This window comes from Protomyctophum parallelum (genome assembly GCF_964188405.1).
Source record: "Protomyctophum parallelum genome assembly, chromosome: 13".
Lineage (NCBI taxonomy): Eukaryota > Metazoa > Chordata > Actinopteri > Myctophiformes > Myctophidae > Protomyctophum > Protomyctophum parallelum.
Genome location: NC_139708.1, coordinates 49,943,198 through 49,963,477, shown reverse-complemented (window position 1 = coordinate 49,963,477; position 20,280 = coordinate 49,943,198). Strand labels below are relative to the sequence as shown.

At 42.0% G+C, this 20,280-nt stretch overlaps 1 protein-coding gene across 1 annotated transcript in view; it reads right to left on the bottom strand.

The window, feature by feature from the left end:
• Positions 1 to 20,280, bottom strand: part of LOC310868747 (extracellular serine/threonine protein kinase FAM20C-like) — a gene marked incomplete at both ends in the record, with an annotated part of 57,973 nt that overhangs the window by 22,833 nt on the left and 14,860 nt on the right. The window contains 2 exons of the mRNA XM_083779207.1: positions 3,408 to 3,598; positions 4,729 to 4,944. Of these exons, the coding sequence (XP_083635333.1) occupies positions 3,408 to 3,598; positions 4,729 to 4,944 (407 nt within the window). The remainder of the gene's footprint in view (positions 1 to 3,407; positions 3,599 to 4,728; positions 4,945 to 20,280) is intronic.

The following is a 20,280-nucleotide window of genomic DNA, read 5'->3' as shown; positions in this document are numbered from 1 at the left end:
CGAGACTGTGCTCACTGAGTCTGTACCTAGTTAAGATTTTTCTTTGTTTTGGGTCGGTCACGGTGTTCAGGTATTCTGCCACTGTGTATTCTCTGTTTAGGGCCAGATAGCATTCTAGTTTACTCTGCTTTTGTGTTGCTTCTTTCCAATGTGTCAGATAGTTTTCCTTTTGCCGTTTTATAATTTGGTTTAGTCCAATGGGTTTTCTATCTCGTGGCTCTGTTTGTGTTTGTGCCCGGAGTTCCAGGGCCAGATGGCTGAGGGGGCATCTCTCTAGAGTTTCACTGTGTGTGAGTGCCTTGTTATGGAGTGCATCTAGGTCACTTTCTTTTAGGTGGTTGTAGAACTTAAGTGCTCTCTTTTTTTATTTTGATTATGAGTGGGTATCGTCCTAATTCTGCCCTGCATGCATTATTTGGTGTTTTTCGCTGGGTACGGAGAATGGATTTGCAGAGTTCTGTGTGTAGGGTCTCGGTTTGGTGTTTATCCCATTTTTCAAGATCATGGTTTGCTAATGGTCCCCAGATCTCGCATCCATAGAGGGAAATTGGTTCTATCACAGAGTCCAGTATTTTAAGCCAGGTTTTAATTGGGATGTCTATTTTTATGGTTCTTTTGATGGCATAGAATGCCCTTCTTGCCTTGTCTCTCAGGTCCTTTACAGCTTGTTTGTAGTTCCCTGTGCTGCTGATGTTTAGGCCAAGGTAGGTATAGTTTTTTGTTTGTTCTAGTGGGATTGTATTTAGGAAAAATTGGTGGTTTTGGCGGCTGGGCCTTTTTTGAAATATCATGATTTTAGTCTTGGTTAGGTTCACTGTCAGGGCCCATGTCTGGGAGAATTTGTGTAGGAGATCAAGTTGCTGCTGTAGTCCTTCCTTGGTTGGGGACAGCAGCAGCAGGTCATCTGCGTAAAGTAAGCATTTGATTTCTGTGTTTGCCAAGGGGATGCCTGGAGCTGTAGACTGTTCTAACGTTTTTGCTAATTCGTTGATATATATGTTGAAGAGTGTTGGACTCAGGCTGCATCCCCGTCTAACTCCTCGATTTTGGGGGGAAAAGTCTGTGTGCTTTTCGCCTATTTTAACTGCGCATTTGTTGTTAATGTACATTGATTTTATGATGTCATAGGTTTTCCCCCCAATGCCACTTTCCAACAGTTTGTACATCAGGCCCTCATGCCAAATTGAATCGAATGCTTTTTTGAAGTCGACAAAGCAGGAGAATAATTTGCTTTTGTTTTTGTTTATTTGGTTGTCAATTAGGGTGTTGAGAGTGTAAATGTGGTCTGTTGTGCGATATTTTGGTAGAAAGCCAATTTGTGATTTGCTCAGGACATTGCTTTCAGTGAGGAAATTTAGAATTCTGTGGTTGAGGATCATGCAGAGAATCTTTCCGAGGTTGCTGTTTACACAAATCCCGCGGTAGTTATTTGGGTCATATTTGTGACGTGGCGTTATCAGCCCTTGATTCCATGTGCTGGGGAAAATCCCAGAGCTGAGCACGATATTTAGGAGTTTTAATATGGCCAGTTGGAATTTGAGGTCGGTGAATTTTATCATTTCATTTAGAATTCTGTCTGCCCCACAGGCCTTCTTTGTTTTAAGTGTTTTTATTTTGTCTTGTAGTTCTTTTAGGTTGATTTGGGAATCTAGTGGATTCTGGTAGTCTTTTATGGCTGACTCTAGGTTTTGTAGTTTATCTTTTATTTGTTTTTGCTCTTTGTTCTTCTCGATTGGGCCAAAGAGTCTCGAAAAATGGTTCACCCATATATCTCCATTTTGGATGGGTAGTTCGTCCTGTTTTAGCTTATTAAGTCTGTTCCAGTTTTCCCAGAAGCTGTTTGTCTGTATGGAATCCTCAATATCTTGCAGTTGGTTTCTAACATGTTGATCTCTTTTTTCTCGTACTGTGTTCTTGTATTCTTTCAGTGTTTCCCCATATTGGAGACGTGTGTTGTGGTTGTCTGGGTCTCTGTGTTTTTGGTTTGATAGTTTCCTTAGTTTTTTCCTGAGATTCTTGCAGTCATTATCGTACCATTTGTCATTCTCAAAAAATTTTCTGGCTTTCTTGTTTGATACTTTTAGGTTTGCTAGTGAGGCTGTAAGTTCGAATATATAAGTGAGGCCTTCTACTGCCCTGTTTACACTTTCACTGTTTTCTTCAAAGGTTTTTTCTAGGAACTGGTCCAGTTGTGATTGGACTTGTTTTTGTCTAATAGCATTTTGGAAGGCTTCTGCGCTATGTTCCTTCCATTTGTAACATTTTCTTATGTTGTGTAGTTTGTTTGGCGTTTGTTCTTTGTGTTGATCTGTTTAGATAGGCTGTGGTTCTGTTGTGGTCCGACAGGGGTGTTTGCGGGCTGACACACCTCACTTCCTGTACTTTTAGAGATGTTCCTGGTACCTCACTTCCTGGAACTATTGCTAACACGCTTAGTTTTTCCCCACAGCGCCCCCTATAATCAAACCTTGTCAGCAGAAAATGGTTTAACTACACAAAACAAAACATATTTTCCGTACACTATACATCTCTGGGATAAATAGTTTAACCAATATATTCCCTTGCTATATCACGTTTAATCTTCTTTTAATACAGACACTAGGACAGGAAATACATTTCTTCACACATGTATGTGAGCAGACGTATAATACGCACATCGACAGGCTGGGTGCTGGACTAAACCAGGAAGATGAAATTAGACACTTTCTGTAGAAACCTTTTTTAGTAAAAAATATGGTTAAAAAATATACTGTCCTAAGCTTTAAAAAGTGGCCTCCTGCGTTGAATAAACCCTAGCATATGTTGTTGTTTCATGTATATCTTTTGGTGTATATAGTATATAGTTTTGGTTTCTTTACGTAGTTCCTTTGGTTGTTGTTTTGTTACAAAAGGAAAACAACACAACAAAAGGAATAACATTGGAAATGTAAATTAAGCCCACAGACCTAGTAGATAGGACATGTGAGATCTTTATTTGATGTACTGGTGCAATGAGTATAGATATATATGTATTTTTAAAATGGTTTAAAAATGGTTTTAATTAGTGCACTAGAACAGACTATATATTCACATCAATATGTCTCACTCGGGGTTGACGTGTCACACCTGCAGTAATGGGAGGGGCACCAAAATGTGGTGTTTTGATTGGTTAATGGGGGCACGCCCTTTAGTATAAAAGTACAAACGTTTGTGTATGTTCACATGACCTGATGAAGATCAAATAGATGGAAGCGTTGTCAGTATTTCAATAAAGAACATCTTTCTTATACCTGTGGTGGTGCGGGCTCCATTCACACATTTATGTGGCATGTGTCACAACAGCTCTCACGGTGTGACTTGGTTAAATAAGTATAAATTAATATATAAATGAATGAATGGTGAATCAGTTCTGTGTCACACTCACTCACCACCAATCACTGTCATCGCCAGGAAGCTCCTCGCTTTCTTTGTCTTCACCTTCCACGCTACTTCCTGGATCCCCCGGCGTCCTCACCCTCAGCAGCCAATCGTCTTCCTGCAGCGCGGGGCGTGGCACGTTGTACAGCGGGTGGTCCAATAGCGCGGTCAGCTTGGACTGACCTTTGACCCTTTGTGTCACCTGCGAGGACAGCGACAGCATCGAGGAAGAGTGTGACTGGCGGTGGTGGAAAGTACATTTACTTATGTACCGTAAACTTAAGTACAATTGTGAGGTATTTGTACTTTACTTGAGTATTTCCAAATTTCCAGTACTTTTACTTGAATTCTACTCCACTACATCTCAGAGGCAAATATTTGTACCTTTACTCCACTACATTTATTTAAAAACTTTAGTTACTATAGTTACTTTGTCGATTTTGATTATTATAACAAAACCACTTCAACAGAATATTTTGGCCATTTGAAAATAGCAGATCTAAAAGCTCACAGTGCGTGACGCATCGTGAGCTTGTAGATCGGCTATTTTCAAAATATTGTATTACACTTGCAACCTCGAAATGGGACATTCTGCATAATGAGTATACTTTCTACTTTTGGAACTTCAAGTAAATTTTTTGATGCCAAAATACTTTTGTCCTTTAAGCCATTTTGGGTTTAGCATCATGTCGTGCTTTAGCTATTGAAAAATAGCAGATCTACAAGCTCGTAGCGCGCCACCGAGTGGAGCGCTACGAGCTTGTAGGTCTGCTATTTTTTTAAACTGTCAGGATTTAGAAGACATTTTTAGAATCTGATCTCAGGTCAAAATGCGTTAAAGAACCACCATTCTTCTGTGCGTTAGAATCTGATCTCAGATCAGAATGGAAAACTGTCAGGATGTAGAAGACATTTTTAGAAACTGATCTCAGGTCAGAATGGAAAACTGTGAGGATGTAGAAGACATTTTTAGAATCTGATCTCAGGTCAGAATGGAAAACTGTCAGGATGTAGAAGACATGTTTAGAATCTGATCTCAGGTCAGAATGGAAAACTGTCAGGATGTAGAAGACATGTTTAGAATCTGATCTCAGGTCAGAATGGAAAACTGTCAGGATGTAGAAGACATGTTTAGAATCTGATCTCAGGTCAGAATGGAAAACTGTCAGGATGTAGAAGACATTTTTAGAATCTGATCTCAGGTCAGAATGGGTTAAGTAAAACCATTTGGACTCGTACCTTTTCCACCACTGCCGACTGGCGACGCTGCAGGACATCCGTCTCAGGTGACGAGGGCGAGGAGGAGGATGAGGAGGATGAGGAGGAGGAGGAGGAGGAGGGAGGAGGAGGGACGCAGGCCGTCTGGAGGACGGAGAGACAGAAGAGAGCCAGCAGGAGGTGCAACGCCAGAGAGACACACGCCAGAACCACGCACACGGAACGAGAGCTGAGTCTCAACAACATGCTGAAAGCATAGGGAGAGAACGAGACGAGACTCAACAACATGCTGTATGCATGGGGAGAGAATGAGACGGTCTCAACAACATGCTGTATGCATAGGGAGAGAATGAGACGAGACTCAACAACATGCTGTATGCATGGGGAGAGAATGAGACGGTCTCAACAACATGCTGTATGCATGGGGAGAGAATGAGACGAGACTCAACAACATGCTGTATGCATGGGGAGAGAATGAGACGAGACTCAACAACATGCTGTATGCATGGGGAGAGAATGAGACGAGACTCAACAACATGCTGTATGCATGGGGAGAGAATGAGACGGTCTCAACAACATGCTGTATGCATGGGGAGAGAATGAGACGGTCTCAACAACATGCTGTATGCATGGGGAGAGAATGAGACGGTCTCAACAACATGCTGTATGCATGGGGAGAGAATGAGACGAGACTCAACAACATGCTGTATGCATGGGGAGAGAATGAGACGGTCTCAACAACATGCTGTATGCATGGGGATAGAATGAGACGAGACTCAACAACATGCTGTATGCATGGGGAGAGAATGAGACGGTCTCAACAACATGCTGTATGCATGGGGAGAGAATGAGACGAGACTCAACAACATGCTGTATGCATGGGGAGAGAATGAGACGAGACTCAACAACATGCTGTATGCATGGGGAGAGAATGAGACGAGACTCAACAACATGCTGTATGCATGGGGAGAGAACAAGACGAGACTCAACAACATGCTGTATGCATGGGGAGAGAATGAGACGAGACTCAACAACATGCTGTATGCATGGGGAGAGAATGAGACGAGACTCAACAACATGCTGTATGCATGGGGAGAGAATGAGACGAGACTCAACAACATGCTGTATGCATGGGGAGAGAATGAGACGAGACTCAACAACATGCTGTATGCATGGGGAGAGAATGAGACGGTCTCAACAACATGCTGTATGCATGGGGAGAGAATGAGACGAGACTCAACAACATGCTGTATGCATGGGGAGAGAATGAGACGGTCTCAACAACATGCTGTATGCATGGGGAGAGAATGAGACGGTCTCAACAACATGCTGTATGCATGGGGAGAGAATGAGACGAGACGAGACGAGACAAGACAAGATGTACAAGACAAGACAAGACGTACAAGACAAGACAAGATGTACAAGACAAGACAAGATGTACAAGACAAGATGTACAAGACAAGACAAGACAAGATGTACAAGACAAGATGTACAAGACAAGACAAGACAAGACAAGACAAGACAAGACAAGACAATACAAGATGTACAAGACAAGACAAGACAAGACAAGACAAGACAAGACGTACAAGACAAGACAAGACAAGACAAGACAAGACAAGACAATACAAGATGTACAAGACAAGACAAGACAAGACAAGACAAGACGTACAAGACAAGACAAGACAAGACAAGACAAGACAAGACAAGACAAGACAAGACAAGACAAGACAAGACAAGACAAGACAAGACGTACAAGACAAGACAAGACAAGACAAGACAAGACAAGACAAGACGTACAAGACAAGACAAGATGTACAAGACAAGATGTACAAGACAAGACAATACAAGATGTACAAGACAAGACAAGACAAGACAAGACAAGACGTACAAGACAAGACAAGACAAGACGTACAAGACAAGACAAGACAAGACAAGACAAGACAAGACAAGACAAGACGTACAAGACAAGACAAGACAAGACGTACAAGACAAGACAAGACAAGACAAGACAAGACGTACAAGACAAGACAAGACAAGATGTACAAGACAAGACAAGACAAGACAAGACAAGACGTACAAGACAAGACAAGACAAGATGTACAAGACAAGACAAGACAAGACGTACAAGACAAGACAAGACAAGACAAGACGTACAAGACAAGACAAGACAAGACAAGACAAGACAAGACAAGACAAGACAAGACAAGACGTACAAGACAAGACAAGACAAGACAAGACAAGACAAGACAAGACAAGACAAGACAAGACAAGACGTACAAGACAAGACAAGACAAGACGTACAAGACAAGACAAGACAAGACAAGACAAGACAAGACAAGACAAGACAAGACAAGACGTACAAGACAAGACAAGACAAGACGTACAAGACAAGACAAGACAAGACGTACAAGACAAGACAAGACAAGACGTACAAGACAAGACAAGACAAGACAAGACAAGACGTACAAGACAAGACAAGACAAGACAAGACAAGACAAGACAAGACAAGACGTACAAGACAAGACAAGACAAGACAAGACAAGACAAGACAAGACGTACAAGACAAGACAAGACAAGACAAGACAAGACAAGACAAGACAAGACAAGACAAGACAAGACAAGACAAGACAAGACAAGACAAGACAAGACAAGACGTACAAGACAAGACAAGACAAGACAAGACAAGACAAGACAAGACGTACAAGAAGACAAGACAAGACAAGACAAGACAAGACAAGACAAGACAAGACAAGACAAGACAAGACAAGACAAGACAAGACGTACAAGACGTACAAGACAAGACATACAAGACAAGACAAGACAAGACAAGACGTACAAGACAAGACGTACAAGACAAGACAAGACAAGACAAGACAAGACAAGACAAGACAAGACGTACAAGACAAGACAAGACAAGACGTACAAGACAAGACAAGACAAGACAAGACAAGACGTACAAGACAAGACAAGACAAGACAAGACGTACAAGACAAGACAAGACATACAAGACAAGACAAGACAAGACAAGACGTACAAGACAAGACGTACAAGACAAGACAAGACAAGACAAGACAAGACAAGACAAGACAAGACGTACAAGACAAGACAAGACAAGACGTACAAGACAAGACAAGACAAGACAAGACAAGACGTACAAGACAAGACAAGACAAGACAAGACAAGACAAGACAAGACAAGACGTACAAGACAAGACAAGATGTACAAGACAAGATGTACAAGACAAGACAATACAAGATGTACAAGACAAGACAAGACAAGACAAGACAAGACGTACAAGACAAGACAAGACAAGACGTACAAGACAAGACAAGACAAGACAAGACAAGACAAGACAAGACAAGACAAGACAAGACGTACAAGACAAGACAAGACAAGACGTACAAGACAAGACAAGACAAGACAAGACAAGACGTACAAGACAAGACAAGACAAGATGTACAAGACAAGACAAGACAAGACAAGACAAGACAAGACGTACAAGACAAGACAAGACAAGATGTACAAGACAAGACAAGACAAGACGTACAAGACAAGACAAGACAAGACAAGACGTACAAGACAAGACAAGACAAGACAAGACAAGACAAGACAAGACAAGACAAGACAAGACAAGACGTACAAGACAAGACAAGACAAGACAAGACAAGACAAGACAAGACAAGACAAGACAAGACGTACAAGACAAGACAAGACAAGACAAGACAAGACAAGACGTACAAGACAAGACAAGACAAGACGTACAAGACAAGACAAGACAAGACGTACAAGACAAGACAAGACAAGACGTACAAGACAAGACAAGACAAGACAAGACAAGACGTACAAGACAAGACAAGACAAGACAAGACAAGACAAGACGTACAAGACAAGACAAGACAAGACAAGACAAGACAAGACAAGACGTACAAGACAAGACAAGACAAGACGTACAAGACAAGACAAGACAAGACAAGACAAGACAAGACAAGACAAGACAAGACAAGACAAGACGTACAAGACAAGACAAGACAAGACAAGACAAGACAAGACAAGACAAGACAAGACGTACAAGAAGACAAGACAAGACAAGACAAGACAAGACAAGACAAGACAAGACAAGACAAGACAAGACAAGACGTACAAGACAAGACAAGACATACAAGACAAGACAAGACAAGACAAGACGTACAAGACAAGACGTACAAGACAAGACAAGACAAGACAAGACAAGACAAGACAAGACAAGACGTACAAGACAAGACAAGACAAGACGTACAAGACAAGACAAGACAAGACAAGACGTACAAGACAAGACAAGACAAGACAAGACAAGACAAGACAAGACAAGACGTACAAGACAAGACAAGACAAGACAAGACAAGACAAGACAAGACAAGACAAGACGTACAAGACAAGACAAGACAAGACAAGACAAGACAAGACAAGACAAGACAAGACAAGACAAGACAAGACAAGACGTACAAGACAAGACAAGACAAGACAAGACAAGACAAGACAAGACAAGACAAGACAAGACGTACAAGAAGACAAGACAAGACAAGACAAGACAAGACAAGACAAGACAAGACAAGACAAGACAAGACGTACAAGACAAGACAAGACAAGACAAGACAAGACAAGACAAGACGACAAGACGTACAAGACAAGACAAGACAAGACAAGACGTACAAGACAAGACGTACAAGACAAGACAAGACAAGACAAGACGTACAAGACAAGACAAGACAAGACAAGACAAGACAAGACGTACAAGACAAGACAAGACAAGACAAGACAAGACGTACAAGACAAGACAAGACAAGACAAGACAAGACAAGACAAGACGTACAAGACAAGACAAGACAAGACAAGACAAGACAAGACAAGACAAGACAAGACAAGACAAGACAAGACAAGACAAGACAAGACGTACAAGACAAGACAAGACAAGACAAGACGTACAAGACAAGACAAGACAAGACAAGACAAGACAAGACGTACAAGACAAGACAAGACAAGACAAGACAAGACAAGACGTACAAGACAAGACAAGACAAGACAAGACAAGACAAGACAAGACAAGACAAGACAAGACGACAAGACGTACAAGACAAGACAAGACAAGACAAGACGTACAAGACAAGACGTACAAGACAAGACAAGACAAGACGTACAAGACAAGACAAGACAAGACAAGACAAGACAAGACAAGACAAGACAAGACAAGACAAGACAAGACAAGACAAGACAAGACAAGACAAGACAAGACGTACAAGACAAGACAAGACAAGACAAGACGTACAAGACAAGACAAGACAAGACAAGACAAGACAAGACAAGACGTACAAGACAAGACGTACAAGACAAGACAAGACAAGACAAGACAAGACAAGACGTACAAGACAAGACAAGACAAGACAAGACGTACAAGACAAGACAAGACAAGACAAGACGTACAAGACAAGACAAGACAAGACGTACAAGACAAGACAAGACAAGACGTACAAGACAAGACAAGACAAGACAAGACAAGACAAGACAAGACAAGACAAGACAAGACGTACAAGACAAGACAAGACAAGACGTACAAGACAAGACAAGACAAGACAAGACAAGACAAGACAAGACAAGACAAGACAAGACAAGACAAGACAAGACAAGACAAGACAAGACGTACAAGACAAGACAAGACAAGACAAGACAAGACAAGACAAGACAAGACAAGACAAGACAAGACGTACAAGACAAGACAAGACAAGACGTACAAGACAAGACAAGACAAGACGTACAAGACAAGACAAGACAAGACGTACAAGAAGACAAGACAAGACAAGACAAGACAAGACAAGACAAGACAAGACAAGACAAGACAAGACAAGACAAGACAAGACATACAAGACAAGACAAGACAAGACAAGACAAGACAAGACGTACAAGACAAGACGTACAAGACAAGACAAGACAAGACAAGACAAGACGTACAAGACAAGACAAGACAAGACAAGACGTACAAGACAAGACGTACAAGACAAGACAAGACAAGACAAGACAAGACAAGACAAGACAAGACGTACAAGACAAGACGTACAAGACAAGACAAGACAAGACAAGACGTACAAGACAAGACAAGACGTACAAGACAAGACGAGACAATACGTACAAGACAAGACGTACAAGACAAGACGTACAAGACAAGACAAGACAAGACGTACAAGACAAGACAAGACAAGACAAGACGTACAAGACAAGACGTACAAGACAAGACAAGACAAGACAAGACAAGACAAGACAAGACAAGACAAGACGTACAAGACAAGACGTACAAGACAAGACAAGACAAGACGTACAAGACAAGACAAGACAAGACAAGACGTACAAGACAAGACGTACAAGACAAGACAAGACAAGACAAGACAAGACAAGACAAGACAAGACAAGACAAGACAAGACAAGACAATACAAGATGTACAAGACAAGACAAGACAAGACAAGACAAGACAAGACGTACAAGACAAGACAAGACAAGACAAGACAAGACAATACAAGATGTACAAGACAAGACAAGACAAGACGTACAAGACAAGACAAGACAAGACAAGACAAGACAAGACAAGACAAGACAAGACAAGACAAGACAAGACAAGACGTACAAGACGTACAAGACAAGACAAGACAAGACAAGACAAGACAAGACAAGACAAGACGTACAAGACAAGACAAGATGTACAAGACAAGATGTACAAGACAAGACAATACAAGATGTACAAGACAAGACAAGACAAGACAAGACAAGACAAGACGTACAAGACAAGACAAGACAAGACGTACAAGACAAGACAAGACAAGACAAGACAAGACAAGACAAGACAAGACAAGACAAGACAAGACGTACAAGACAAGACAAGACAAGACGTACAAGACAAGACAAGACAAGACAAGACAAGACAAGACGTACAAGACAAGACAAGACAAGATGTACAAGACAAGACAAGACAAGACAAGACGTACAAGACAAGACAAGACAAGATGTACAAGACAAGACAAGACAAGACGTACAAGACAAGACAAGACAAGACAAGACAAGACGTACAAGACAAGACAAGACAAGACAAGACAAGACAAGACAAGACAAGACAAGACAAGACGTACAAGACAAGACAAGACAAGACAAGACAAGACAAGACAAGACAAGACGTACAAGACAAGACAAGACAAGACGTACAAGACAAGACAAGACAAGACAAGACAAGACAAGACAAGACGTACAAGACAAGACAAGACGTACAAGACAAGACAAGACAAGACAAGACAAGACAAGACAAGACAAGACAAGACAAGACGTACAAGACAAGACAAGACAAGACAAGACAAGACGTACAAGACAAGACAAGACAAGACAAGACAAGACAAGACAAGACAAGACAAGACAAGACGTACAAGACAAGACAAGACAAGACAAGACAAGACAAGACAAGACAAGACAAGACAAGACGTACAAGACAAGACAAGACAAGACAAGACGTACAAGACAAGACAAGACAAGACAAGACAAGACAAGACGTACAAGACAAGACAAGACAAGACAAGACAAGACAAGACAAGACGACAAGACGTACAAGACAAGACAAGACAAGACAAGACGTACAAGACAAGACAAGACAAGACAAGACAAGACAAGACGTACAAGACAAGACAAGACAAGACAAGACAAGACGTACAAGACAAGACAAGACAAGACAAGACAAGACGTACAAGACAAGACAAGACAAGACAAGACAAGACAAGACAAGACGTACAAGACAAGACAAGACAAGACAAGACAAGACAAGACAAGACAAGACAAGACAAGACAAGACAAGACGTACAAGACAAGACAAGACAAGACAAGACAAGACAAGACAAGACAAGACAAGACGTACAAGACAAGACAAGACAAGACAAGACGTACAAGACAAGACAAGACAAGACAAGACAAGACAAGACAAGACAAGACGTACAAGACAAGACAAGACAAGACAAGACAAGACAAGACAAGACAAGACAAGACAAGACGACAAGACGTACAAGACAAGACAAGACAAGACAAGACGTACAAGACAAGACGTACAAGACAAGACAAGACAAGACGTACAAGACAAGACAAGACAAGACAAGACAAGACAAGAAAAGACAAGACAAGACAAGACAAGACAAGACAAGACAAGACAAGACAAGACAAGACAAGACGTACAAGACAAGACAAGACAAGACAAGACGTACAAGACAAGACAAGACAAGACAAGACAAGACAAGACAAGACAAGACAAGACAAGACAAGACAAGACGTACAAGACAAGACGTACAAGACAAGACAAGACAAGACAAGACAAGACAAGACAAGACGTACAAGACAAGACAAGACAAGACAAGACGTACAAGACAAGACAAGACAAGACAAGACGTACAAGACAAGACAAGACAAGACAAGACGTACAAGACAAGACGTACAAGACAAGACAAGACAAGACAAGACAAGACAAGACAAGACAAGACAAGACAAGACAAGACAAGACAAGACAAGACAAGACGTACAAGACAAGACAAGACAAGACAAGACGTACAAGACAAGACAAGACAAGACGTACAAGACAAGACAAGACAAGACAAGACAAGACAAGACAAGACAAGACAAGACAAGACAAGACAAGACAAGACAAGACAAGACGTACAAGACAAGACAAGACAAGACAAGACAAGACAAGACAAGACAAGACAAGACGTACAAGAAGACAAGACAAGACAAGACAAGACAAGACAAGACAAGACAAGACAAGACAAGACAAGACAAGACAAGACAAGACGTACAAGACAAGACAAGACATACAAGACAAGACAAGACAAGACAAGACGTACAAGACAAGACGTACAAGACAAGACAAGACAAGACAAGACAAGACGTACAAGACAAGACAAGACAAGACAAGACGTACAAGACAAGACGTACAAGACAAGACAAGACAAGACAAGACAAGACAAGACAAGACAAGACAAGACAAGACAAGACAAGACAAGACGTACAAGACAAGACGTACAAGACAAGACAAGACAAGACGTACAAGACAAGACAAGACGTACAAGACAAGACAAGACAATACGTACAAGACAAGACGTACAAGACAAGACGTACAAGACAAGACAAGACAAGACGTACAAGACAAGACAAGACAAGACAAGACGTACAAGACAAGACGTACAAGACAAGACAAGACAAGACAAGACAAGACAAGACAAGACAAGACAAGACGTACAAGACAAGACGTACAAGACAAGACAAGACAAGACAAGACGTACAAGACAAGACAAGACAAGACAAGACGTACAAGACAAGACGTACAAGACAAGACAAGACAAGACAAGACAAGACAAGACAAGACAAGACAAGACAAGACAAGATGTACAAGACAAGACAAGACAAGACAAGATGTACAAGACAAGACAAGACAAGACAAGATGTACAAGACAAGACAAGACAAGACGTACAAGACAAGACGTACAAGACAAGACGTACAAGACAAGACAAGACGTACAAGACAAGACAAGACAATACGTACAAGACAAGACAAGACAAGACAAGACAAGACAAGACAAGACAAGACAAGACAATACGTACAAGACAAGACAAGACAAGACTTAATTGGCTTTTAAAAAAACCTTCATTTAAACAAACACTCTTCACACACGATCCAATATATGTTCATATGATGTTCTCACATAAAGTACAGCAATAAAGAAAAGAGTGCTCCATTCACCATTTTACATTTCACAAATATATCAGATCAATCCTCCCATTTTCTATAGAAACAAATTCAATTGATACAGTAAATAAAGTAAGGACGAGGGAGGGAGAGAGGGAGAGAGAGAGAGAGAGAGAGAGAGAGAGAGAGAAGAGAAAGCTGGGGAGCAAGTAGACTTAACACCAGAGGCAAAAAAACGTGTCATTGTTAAAAAACAAAAACAAAGCTGAAGCGTCATTTTTTTCAGCTGAAAATCTATTGGTTTCTTCAATTCTTTTCAACAACATGGCCGTATATATGTGATGAAGTACAAATGAATTAATGGACTGATAGGGAAAGGAGGCATAATAAATAATGTTCATTCGCTTGCAGCCCAGACGATCATTTGTCTAATTCGCAGGCAGGAAAGAAAAACTCGACTAAAAAGGAATCAATCGCATTATTGAGCGACTCATCTGGCCCTATAGGTTCCCATATAAGACCCGGTCTGGATCAGACAGGGTTAATTTACTCACATCTCTGTATAGCTCTCAGAGGCCAGCAAGCCGTCACGATTTCTCCTTCTCTTTCTCTCTCTCTCTCTCTGTTCTCTGTCAGGGGTAGTGGTTGGTTAGTGGTTAATGAGACACATCATCAAAGTTCACTGACATTTCAATCCTCTTTCTCCTTTTTCCCTGCTCTGTTCCCAGTACTTCTCAGGAATAGCTGAAATCTCCATGTGCGCGTGCATGCGTGTGTGTGTGTGTGTGTGTGTGTGTGTGTGTGTGTGTGTGTGTGTGTGTGTGTGTGTGTGTGTGTGCGTGTGTGTGTGAGTGCTTGCGCGCGTGCCAGCGCCTCTGCACACACGCATGCATACGATATGCTATCTTGGGGTGGTTTAAACAGATCAGTGTGCACTGCCAGGTTGCAGTGACCTGTGTCTGCTTGCAGTCAGTGCAGTCCACTGGCTGATGACACTTGGTTGATTGATCTTTCAGTCTGTTTGAGCAGTGACACACACTGTCATGAATAATGACAGAACTGTTACATTATTAACCGACTAAACTATACCCTGGCCTGTATAGCCTATACGTCCTCATATACAGTAGTATAGATTAACCTTTTCAGTGGCCATGTACAGTGCACACATAAACACATTTTTAAAGGGGTTTCATAACCTATTTAGGGCCCGGCCATGCAGGACATTTTAAGTATCTATGAACTTGACAGGTTAAAACTATACAGGAAAAGCCCATTATAGTATAGTCCAGGCAGGATAATGTAAAAGCCAATTGAGATCTATTGGTCTTTAACCCAGTCTGACCTGAGATCAGATTCATACGAGGTTTCCGCCGGACACACACTGGTCTGATTAAACCCATTCTGACCTGAGATCAGATTCTAGAAATGTCAGTCGCTCTTCGATTTTTCAAAAATATAGCAGACCTACAAGCTCGTATCGCGCCACTCGGTGGCGCGATATGAGGTTGTAGATCTGCTATTTTTAAATAGCTAAAGCATAACATGATGCTAACACCAAAATGGGTGCCCGGTCAGAATGGGTGTGTGTGTACATGCAGTGTTTGTGCACATATAAAGAGTGTGAAAGACAGATAGTATGGTCACTGCAGATAGGTAGAATTGAAGGACTGTATAGGTAGGCCATGCAGACCTCAAGCTATAGCAGGGTGACATTTCTACCAGCCTGGACAAATATAATCCACATAGACTATATAGAGCCCAATATATTCAATTAAAATGTTCAATATAATTAAAATGTTCAACATTAATAAAAAAATGACTTGATCATTGGGCTCCATGGATCTACAGCTCTAAAATGCATTGCCTTTTGTTTTCGTGTTTCTCTCTCTGACTCCCAGTCTGAATCCCCCTGTCTGTCTCTCTCTGACTCCCAGTCTGAATCCCCCTGTCTGTCTCTCTCTGACTCCCAGTCTGAATCCCCCTGTCTCTCTCTCTGACTCCCAGTCTGAATCCCCCTGTCTCTCTCTCTGACTCCCAGTCTGAATCCCCCTGTCTGTCTCTCTCTGACTCCCAGTCTGAATCCCCCTGTCTGTCTCTCTCTGACTCCCAGTCTGAATCCCCCTGTCTCTCTCTCTGACTCCCAGTCTGAATCCCCCCTGTCTCTCTCTCTGACTCCCAGTCTGAATCCCCCTGTCTCTCTCTGACTCCCAGTCTGAATCCCCCTGTCTGTCTCTCTCTGACTCCCAGTCTGAATCCCCCTGTCTCTCTCTCTGACTCCCAGTCTGAATCCCCCTGTCTCTCTCTCTGACTCCCAGTCTGAATCCCCCCTGTCTCTCTCTCTGTATCTCTTGTCTGTCTGTCTGTCTGTTAACTCAGATTTCACAATCACAACAACAACCTCCATAGCCAGCAAAAGGACCTGTGTGTGTGTTGCTGTTCAGTGTTGTTATATTCGACTAAAACTAAGACGAAAAATGTCCCGTCGACTACCTATTTTCACTGACAAAAACAAATGGAAACTAAATGAAAACTATAAGCTACGGTGAATAAAACTGAGACTAAATATACTGACAATTTCGTCGACAAATACAAACTAGACTAAAATGTTAGGAAGGGACTAGTGGACAAGAGATCCAGTATAAGTCATTTTACACTTGGTTGCATGCTGAAAATAGCCGATCTACAAGCTCACAACGCGTCGCAACGCGACGCGTTGTGAGCTTGTAGATCGGCTATTTTCAGCAAGTGCAAAAACACTCATCACGACGGCATCAAGACCCGCCAAAATAAATTTTAGTCGACTAAAATCAACTGTAGATTTAGTCGACTAAAATCTTATGACATTTAGTCGACTAAAACTAGACTAACACTAAGACATTCCAGGTGACTAAAATGTGACTAAAACTAAATGAAGTTTCAGTCCAAAGACTATGACTAAACTAAAATAGAAATTTGCTGCCAAAAACAACACTGTTGCTGTTGCAGAGATAGGAAGACAATGAATTAAATCACATTTTTGACACTCTTTATGAATAAAGACTATATTACTCGACTGGAAGTGCGGATTTAATGCATTTTCTATATGTTCTTTTGGAAACTGCACCCAGCCAGCACACCCCTGAAACTATATAAAAGTGTCTGAGTAGAGCGTTGCCTTTACCCCTGAAACTATATAAAACTGTCTGAGTAGAGCGTTGCCTTTTCCCCTGAAACTATATAAAAGTGTCTGAGTAGAGCGTTGCCTTTTCCCCTGAAACTATATAAAACTGTCTGAGTATAGAGCGGGGCCTTTTCCCCTGAAACTATATAAAACTGTCTTAGTAGAGCGTTGCCTTTTCCCCTGAAACTATATAAAACTGTCTGAGTATAGAGCGGGGCCTTTTCCCCTGAAACTATATAAAAGTGTCTGAGTAGAGCGTTGCCTTTTCCCCTGAAACTATATAAAACTGTCTGAGTATAGAGCGGGGCCTTTTCCCCTGAAACTATATAAAACTGTCTTAGTAGAGCGTTGCCTTTTCCCCTGAAACTATATAAAACTGTCTGAGTATAGAGCGGGGCCTTTTCCCCTGAAACTATATAAAAGTGTCTGAGTAGAGCGTTGCCTTTTCCCCTGAAACTATATAAAAGTGTCTGAGTAGAGCGTTGCCTTTTCCCCTGAAACTATATAAAACTGTCTGAGTAGAGCGTTGCCTTTTCCCCTGAAACTATATAAAACTGTCTGAGTAGAGCGGGGCCTTTTCCCCTGAAACTATATAAAAGTGTCTGAGTAGAGCGTTGCCTTTTCCCCTGAAACTATATAAAAGTGTCTGAGTAGAGCGTTGCCTTTTCCCCTGAAACTATATAAAAGTGTCTGAGTAGAGCGTTGCCTTTTCCCCTGAAACTATATAAAAGTGTCTGAGTAGAGCGTTGCCTTTTCCCCTGAAACTATATAAAAGTGTCTGAGTAGAGCAGGCCTTTTCCCCTGAAACTATATAAAACTTTTCCCCTGCAGAGATAGGAAGCTCAGCTGCAGCCAGAGAGAAGACACATCATTCCAAGCCTCGCCGCCATGCAGGCAGTGGCTTAAAAATGTTTTACACTTCCTTTCTGACCTGAGATCAGATTCTAAAAATGTCTTCTGTACATCCTGACAGTTTTCCATTCTGACCTGAGATCAGATTCTAAAAATGTCAGTCGTTCTTCGATTTTTCAAACAAATAGCAGACCTACAAGCTCGTAGCGCGCCACTCGGTGGCGCGCTATGAGCTTGTAGATCTGCTATTTTTCCAATAGCTAAAGCATGACATAGTGCTAACACCAAAATGGGTTCGCGCCCAGAATGGGTTAACATTCGGACACTAAAAGGACATTTTATCAGATCAGGATGAGAAATTGACAAAGTCTCTGTGTGTGTCAGCAACGCACTCTCTCTCTGCAGGCCACACTGATCACAGAATGTCTGATTTATTGTCTCCACCAGGCCGAAGGCATGTGGGGAGAGTATGTTTTGCACTCCGTCCGTCCGCGTGTCCGTCCGTCCGTTTGTGTGTCCGTGTGTCCGTGTGTCCGTGTGTCCGTGTGTCCGTGAACAGCTAATCTCGGCCACCGTTAACCCGGTCGATGCCATATTTTGCACACACACTCCCTGGATGCCAACCATGAACCTCTGCCCCAAACTTTCCAGAACGGCCTGTTATAGCGCCACCAGGAGGCCGCTTTGTGCAAAACAAGTTTTTGCACAGTACACCTACAGATTTTGACCAAACATCACGCAAATTGGTACACAGTCTCTCTAGAGCCATTCAACGAAACGGGTCTTTCAGATTTATCAGACTCCATCCTGATTGGTTAAGATTGGCTTCCAAAGTTCACAGGAGTGCTCAGTTTCAAACAAAATGCTGCAAATCATGAACACATCGCGTGATTTCCGTGAAATTGTGCACCCACATTCCCACTAGGCCGAGGACGAAATGCCACATGAACAATTTCAACTCAGCCTCAAGGTGGCGCTATAACTGGCCGAAAAGTGTTTTTACCTCTAACTGCACGGATCTGTGGATAACCTGGTGGAGACCTGTGCCCGGAAGGGCACTTTTTCTAGTTATGATTATTATTATTTATTTTAGTATCAGAATGTTTGGAAGACAATATTTACTTCTGTGAGCACGAGGCGAAAGGATTGGACCATAATGTGTGCTGACACACACACACACACACACACACACACACACACACACACACACACACACACACACACACACACACACACACACACACACACACACACACACACACACACACACACACACACACACACACACACACACACACACACACACACACTTAAAGCACTGCATGTTTCTCAACGTCTGTTATGGGGCCCACCAGGCGTCCAAATCGACCCTTACGGGTCAGTGTATACACATGATTTTTTTTTTTTTTTTAATCTTTGGGACCCAAATCTAAATTCTCTGTGTTCATTTAACTGTGCAGTCCCACACCCCCACAGTTAAATGTCCCGTAAGGGTTCTTAACCCATTCTGACCGGGCACCAATTTTGGTGTCGGCATCATGTCGTGCTTTAGCTATTGAAAAATAGCAGATCTACAAGCTCATATCGCGCCACCGAGTGGCGCGATACGAGCTTGTAGGTCTGCTATTTTTGAAAAATCGAAGAACGACTGAGATTTTTAGAATCTGATCTCAGGTCAGAATGGGTTCGTCACACCAGTGTGTGTCCGGCGGAAACCTCGTATGAATCTGATCTCAGGTCAGAATGGGTTAATTAGGAGCAACTGGTGGTCCCCGGACCCCCCTGGACCCCCCCGGACCCATGGACCCAACTGGTGGTCCCCATGCAGACCATGACACAGATAGGAAATTACTCGAATGTCTCAGGCTCAGCCTATATACTGTATATATATATATATATCCTTACGTCATACTGCATGAA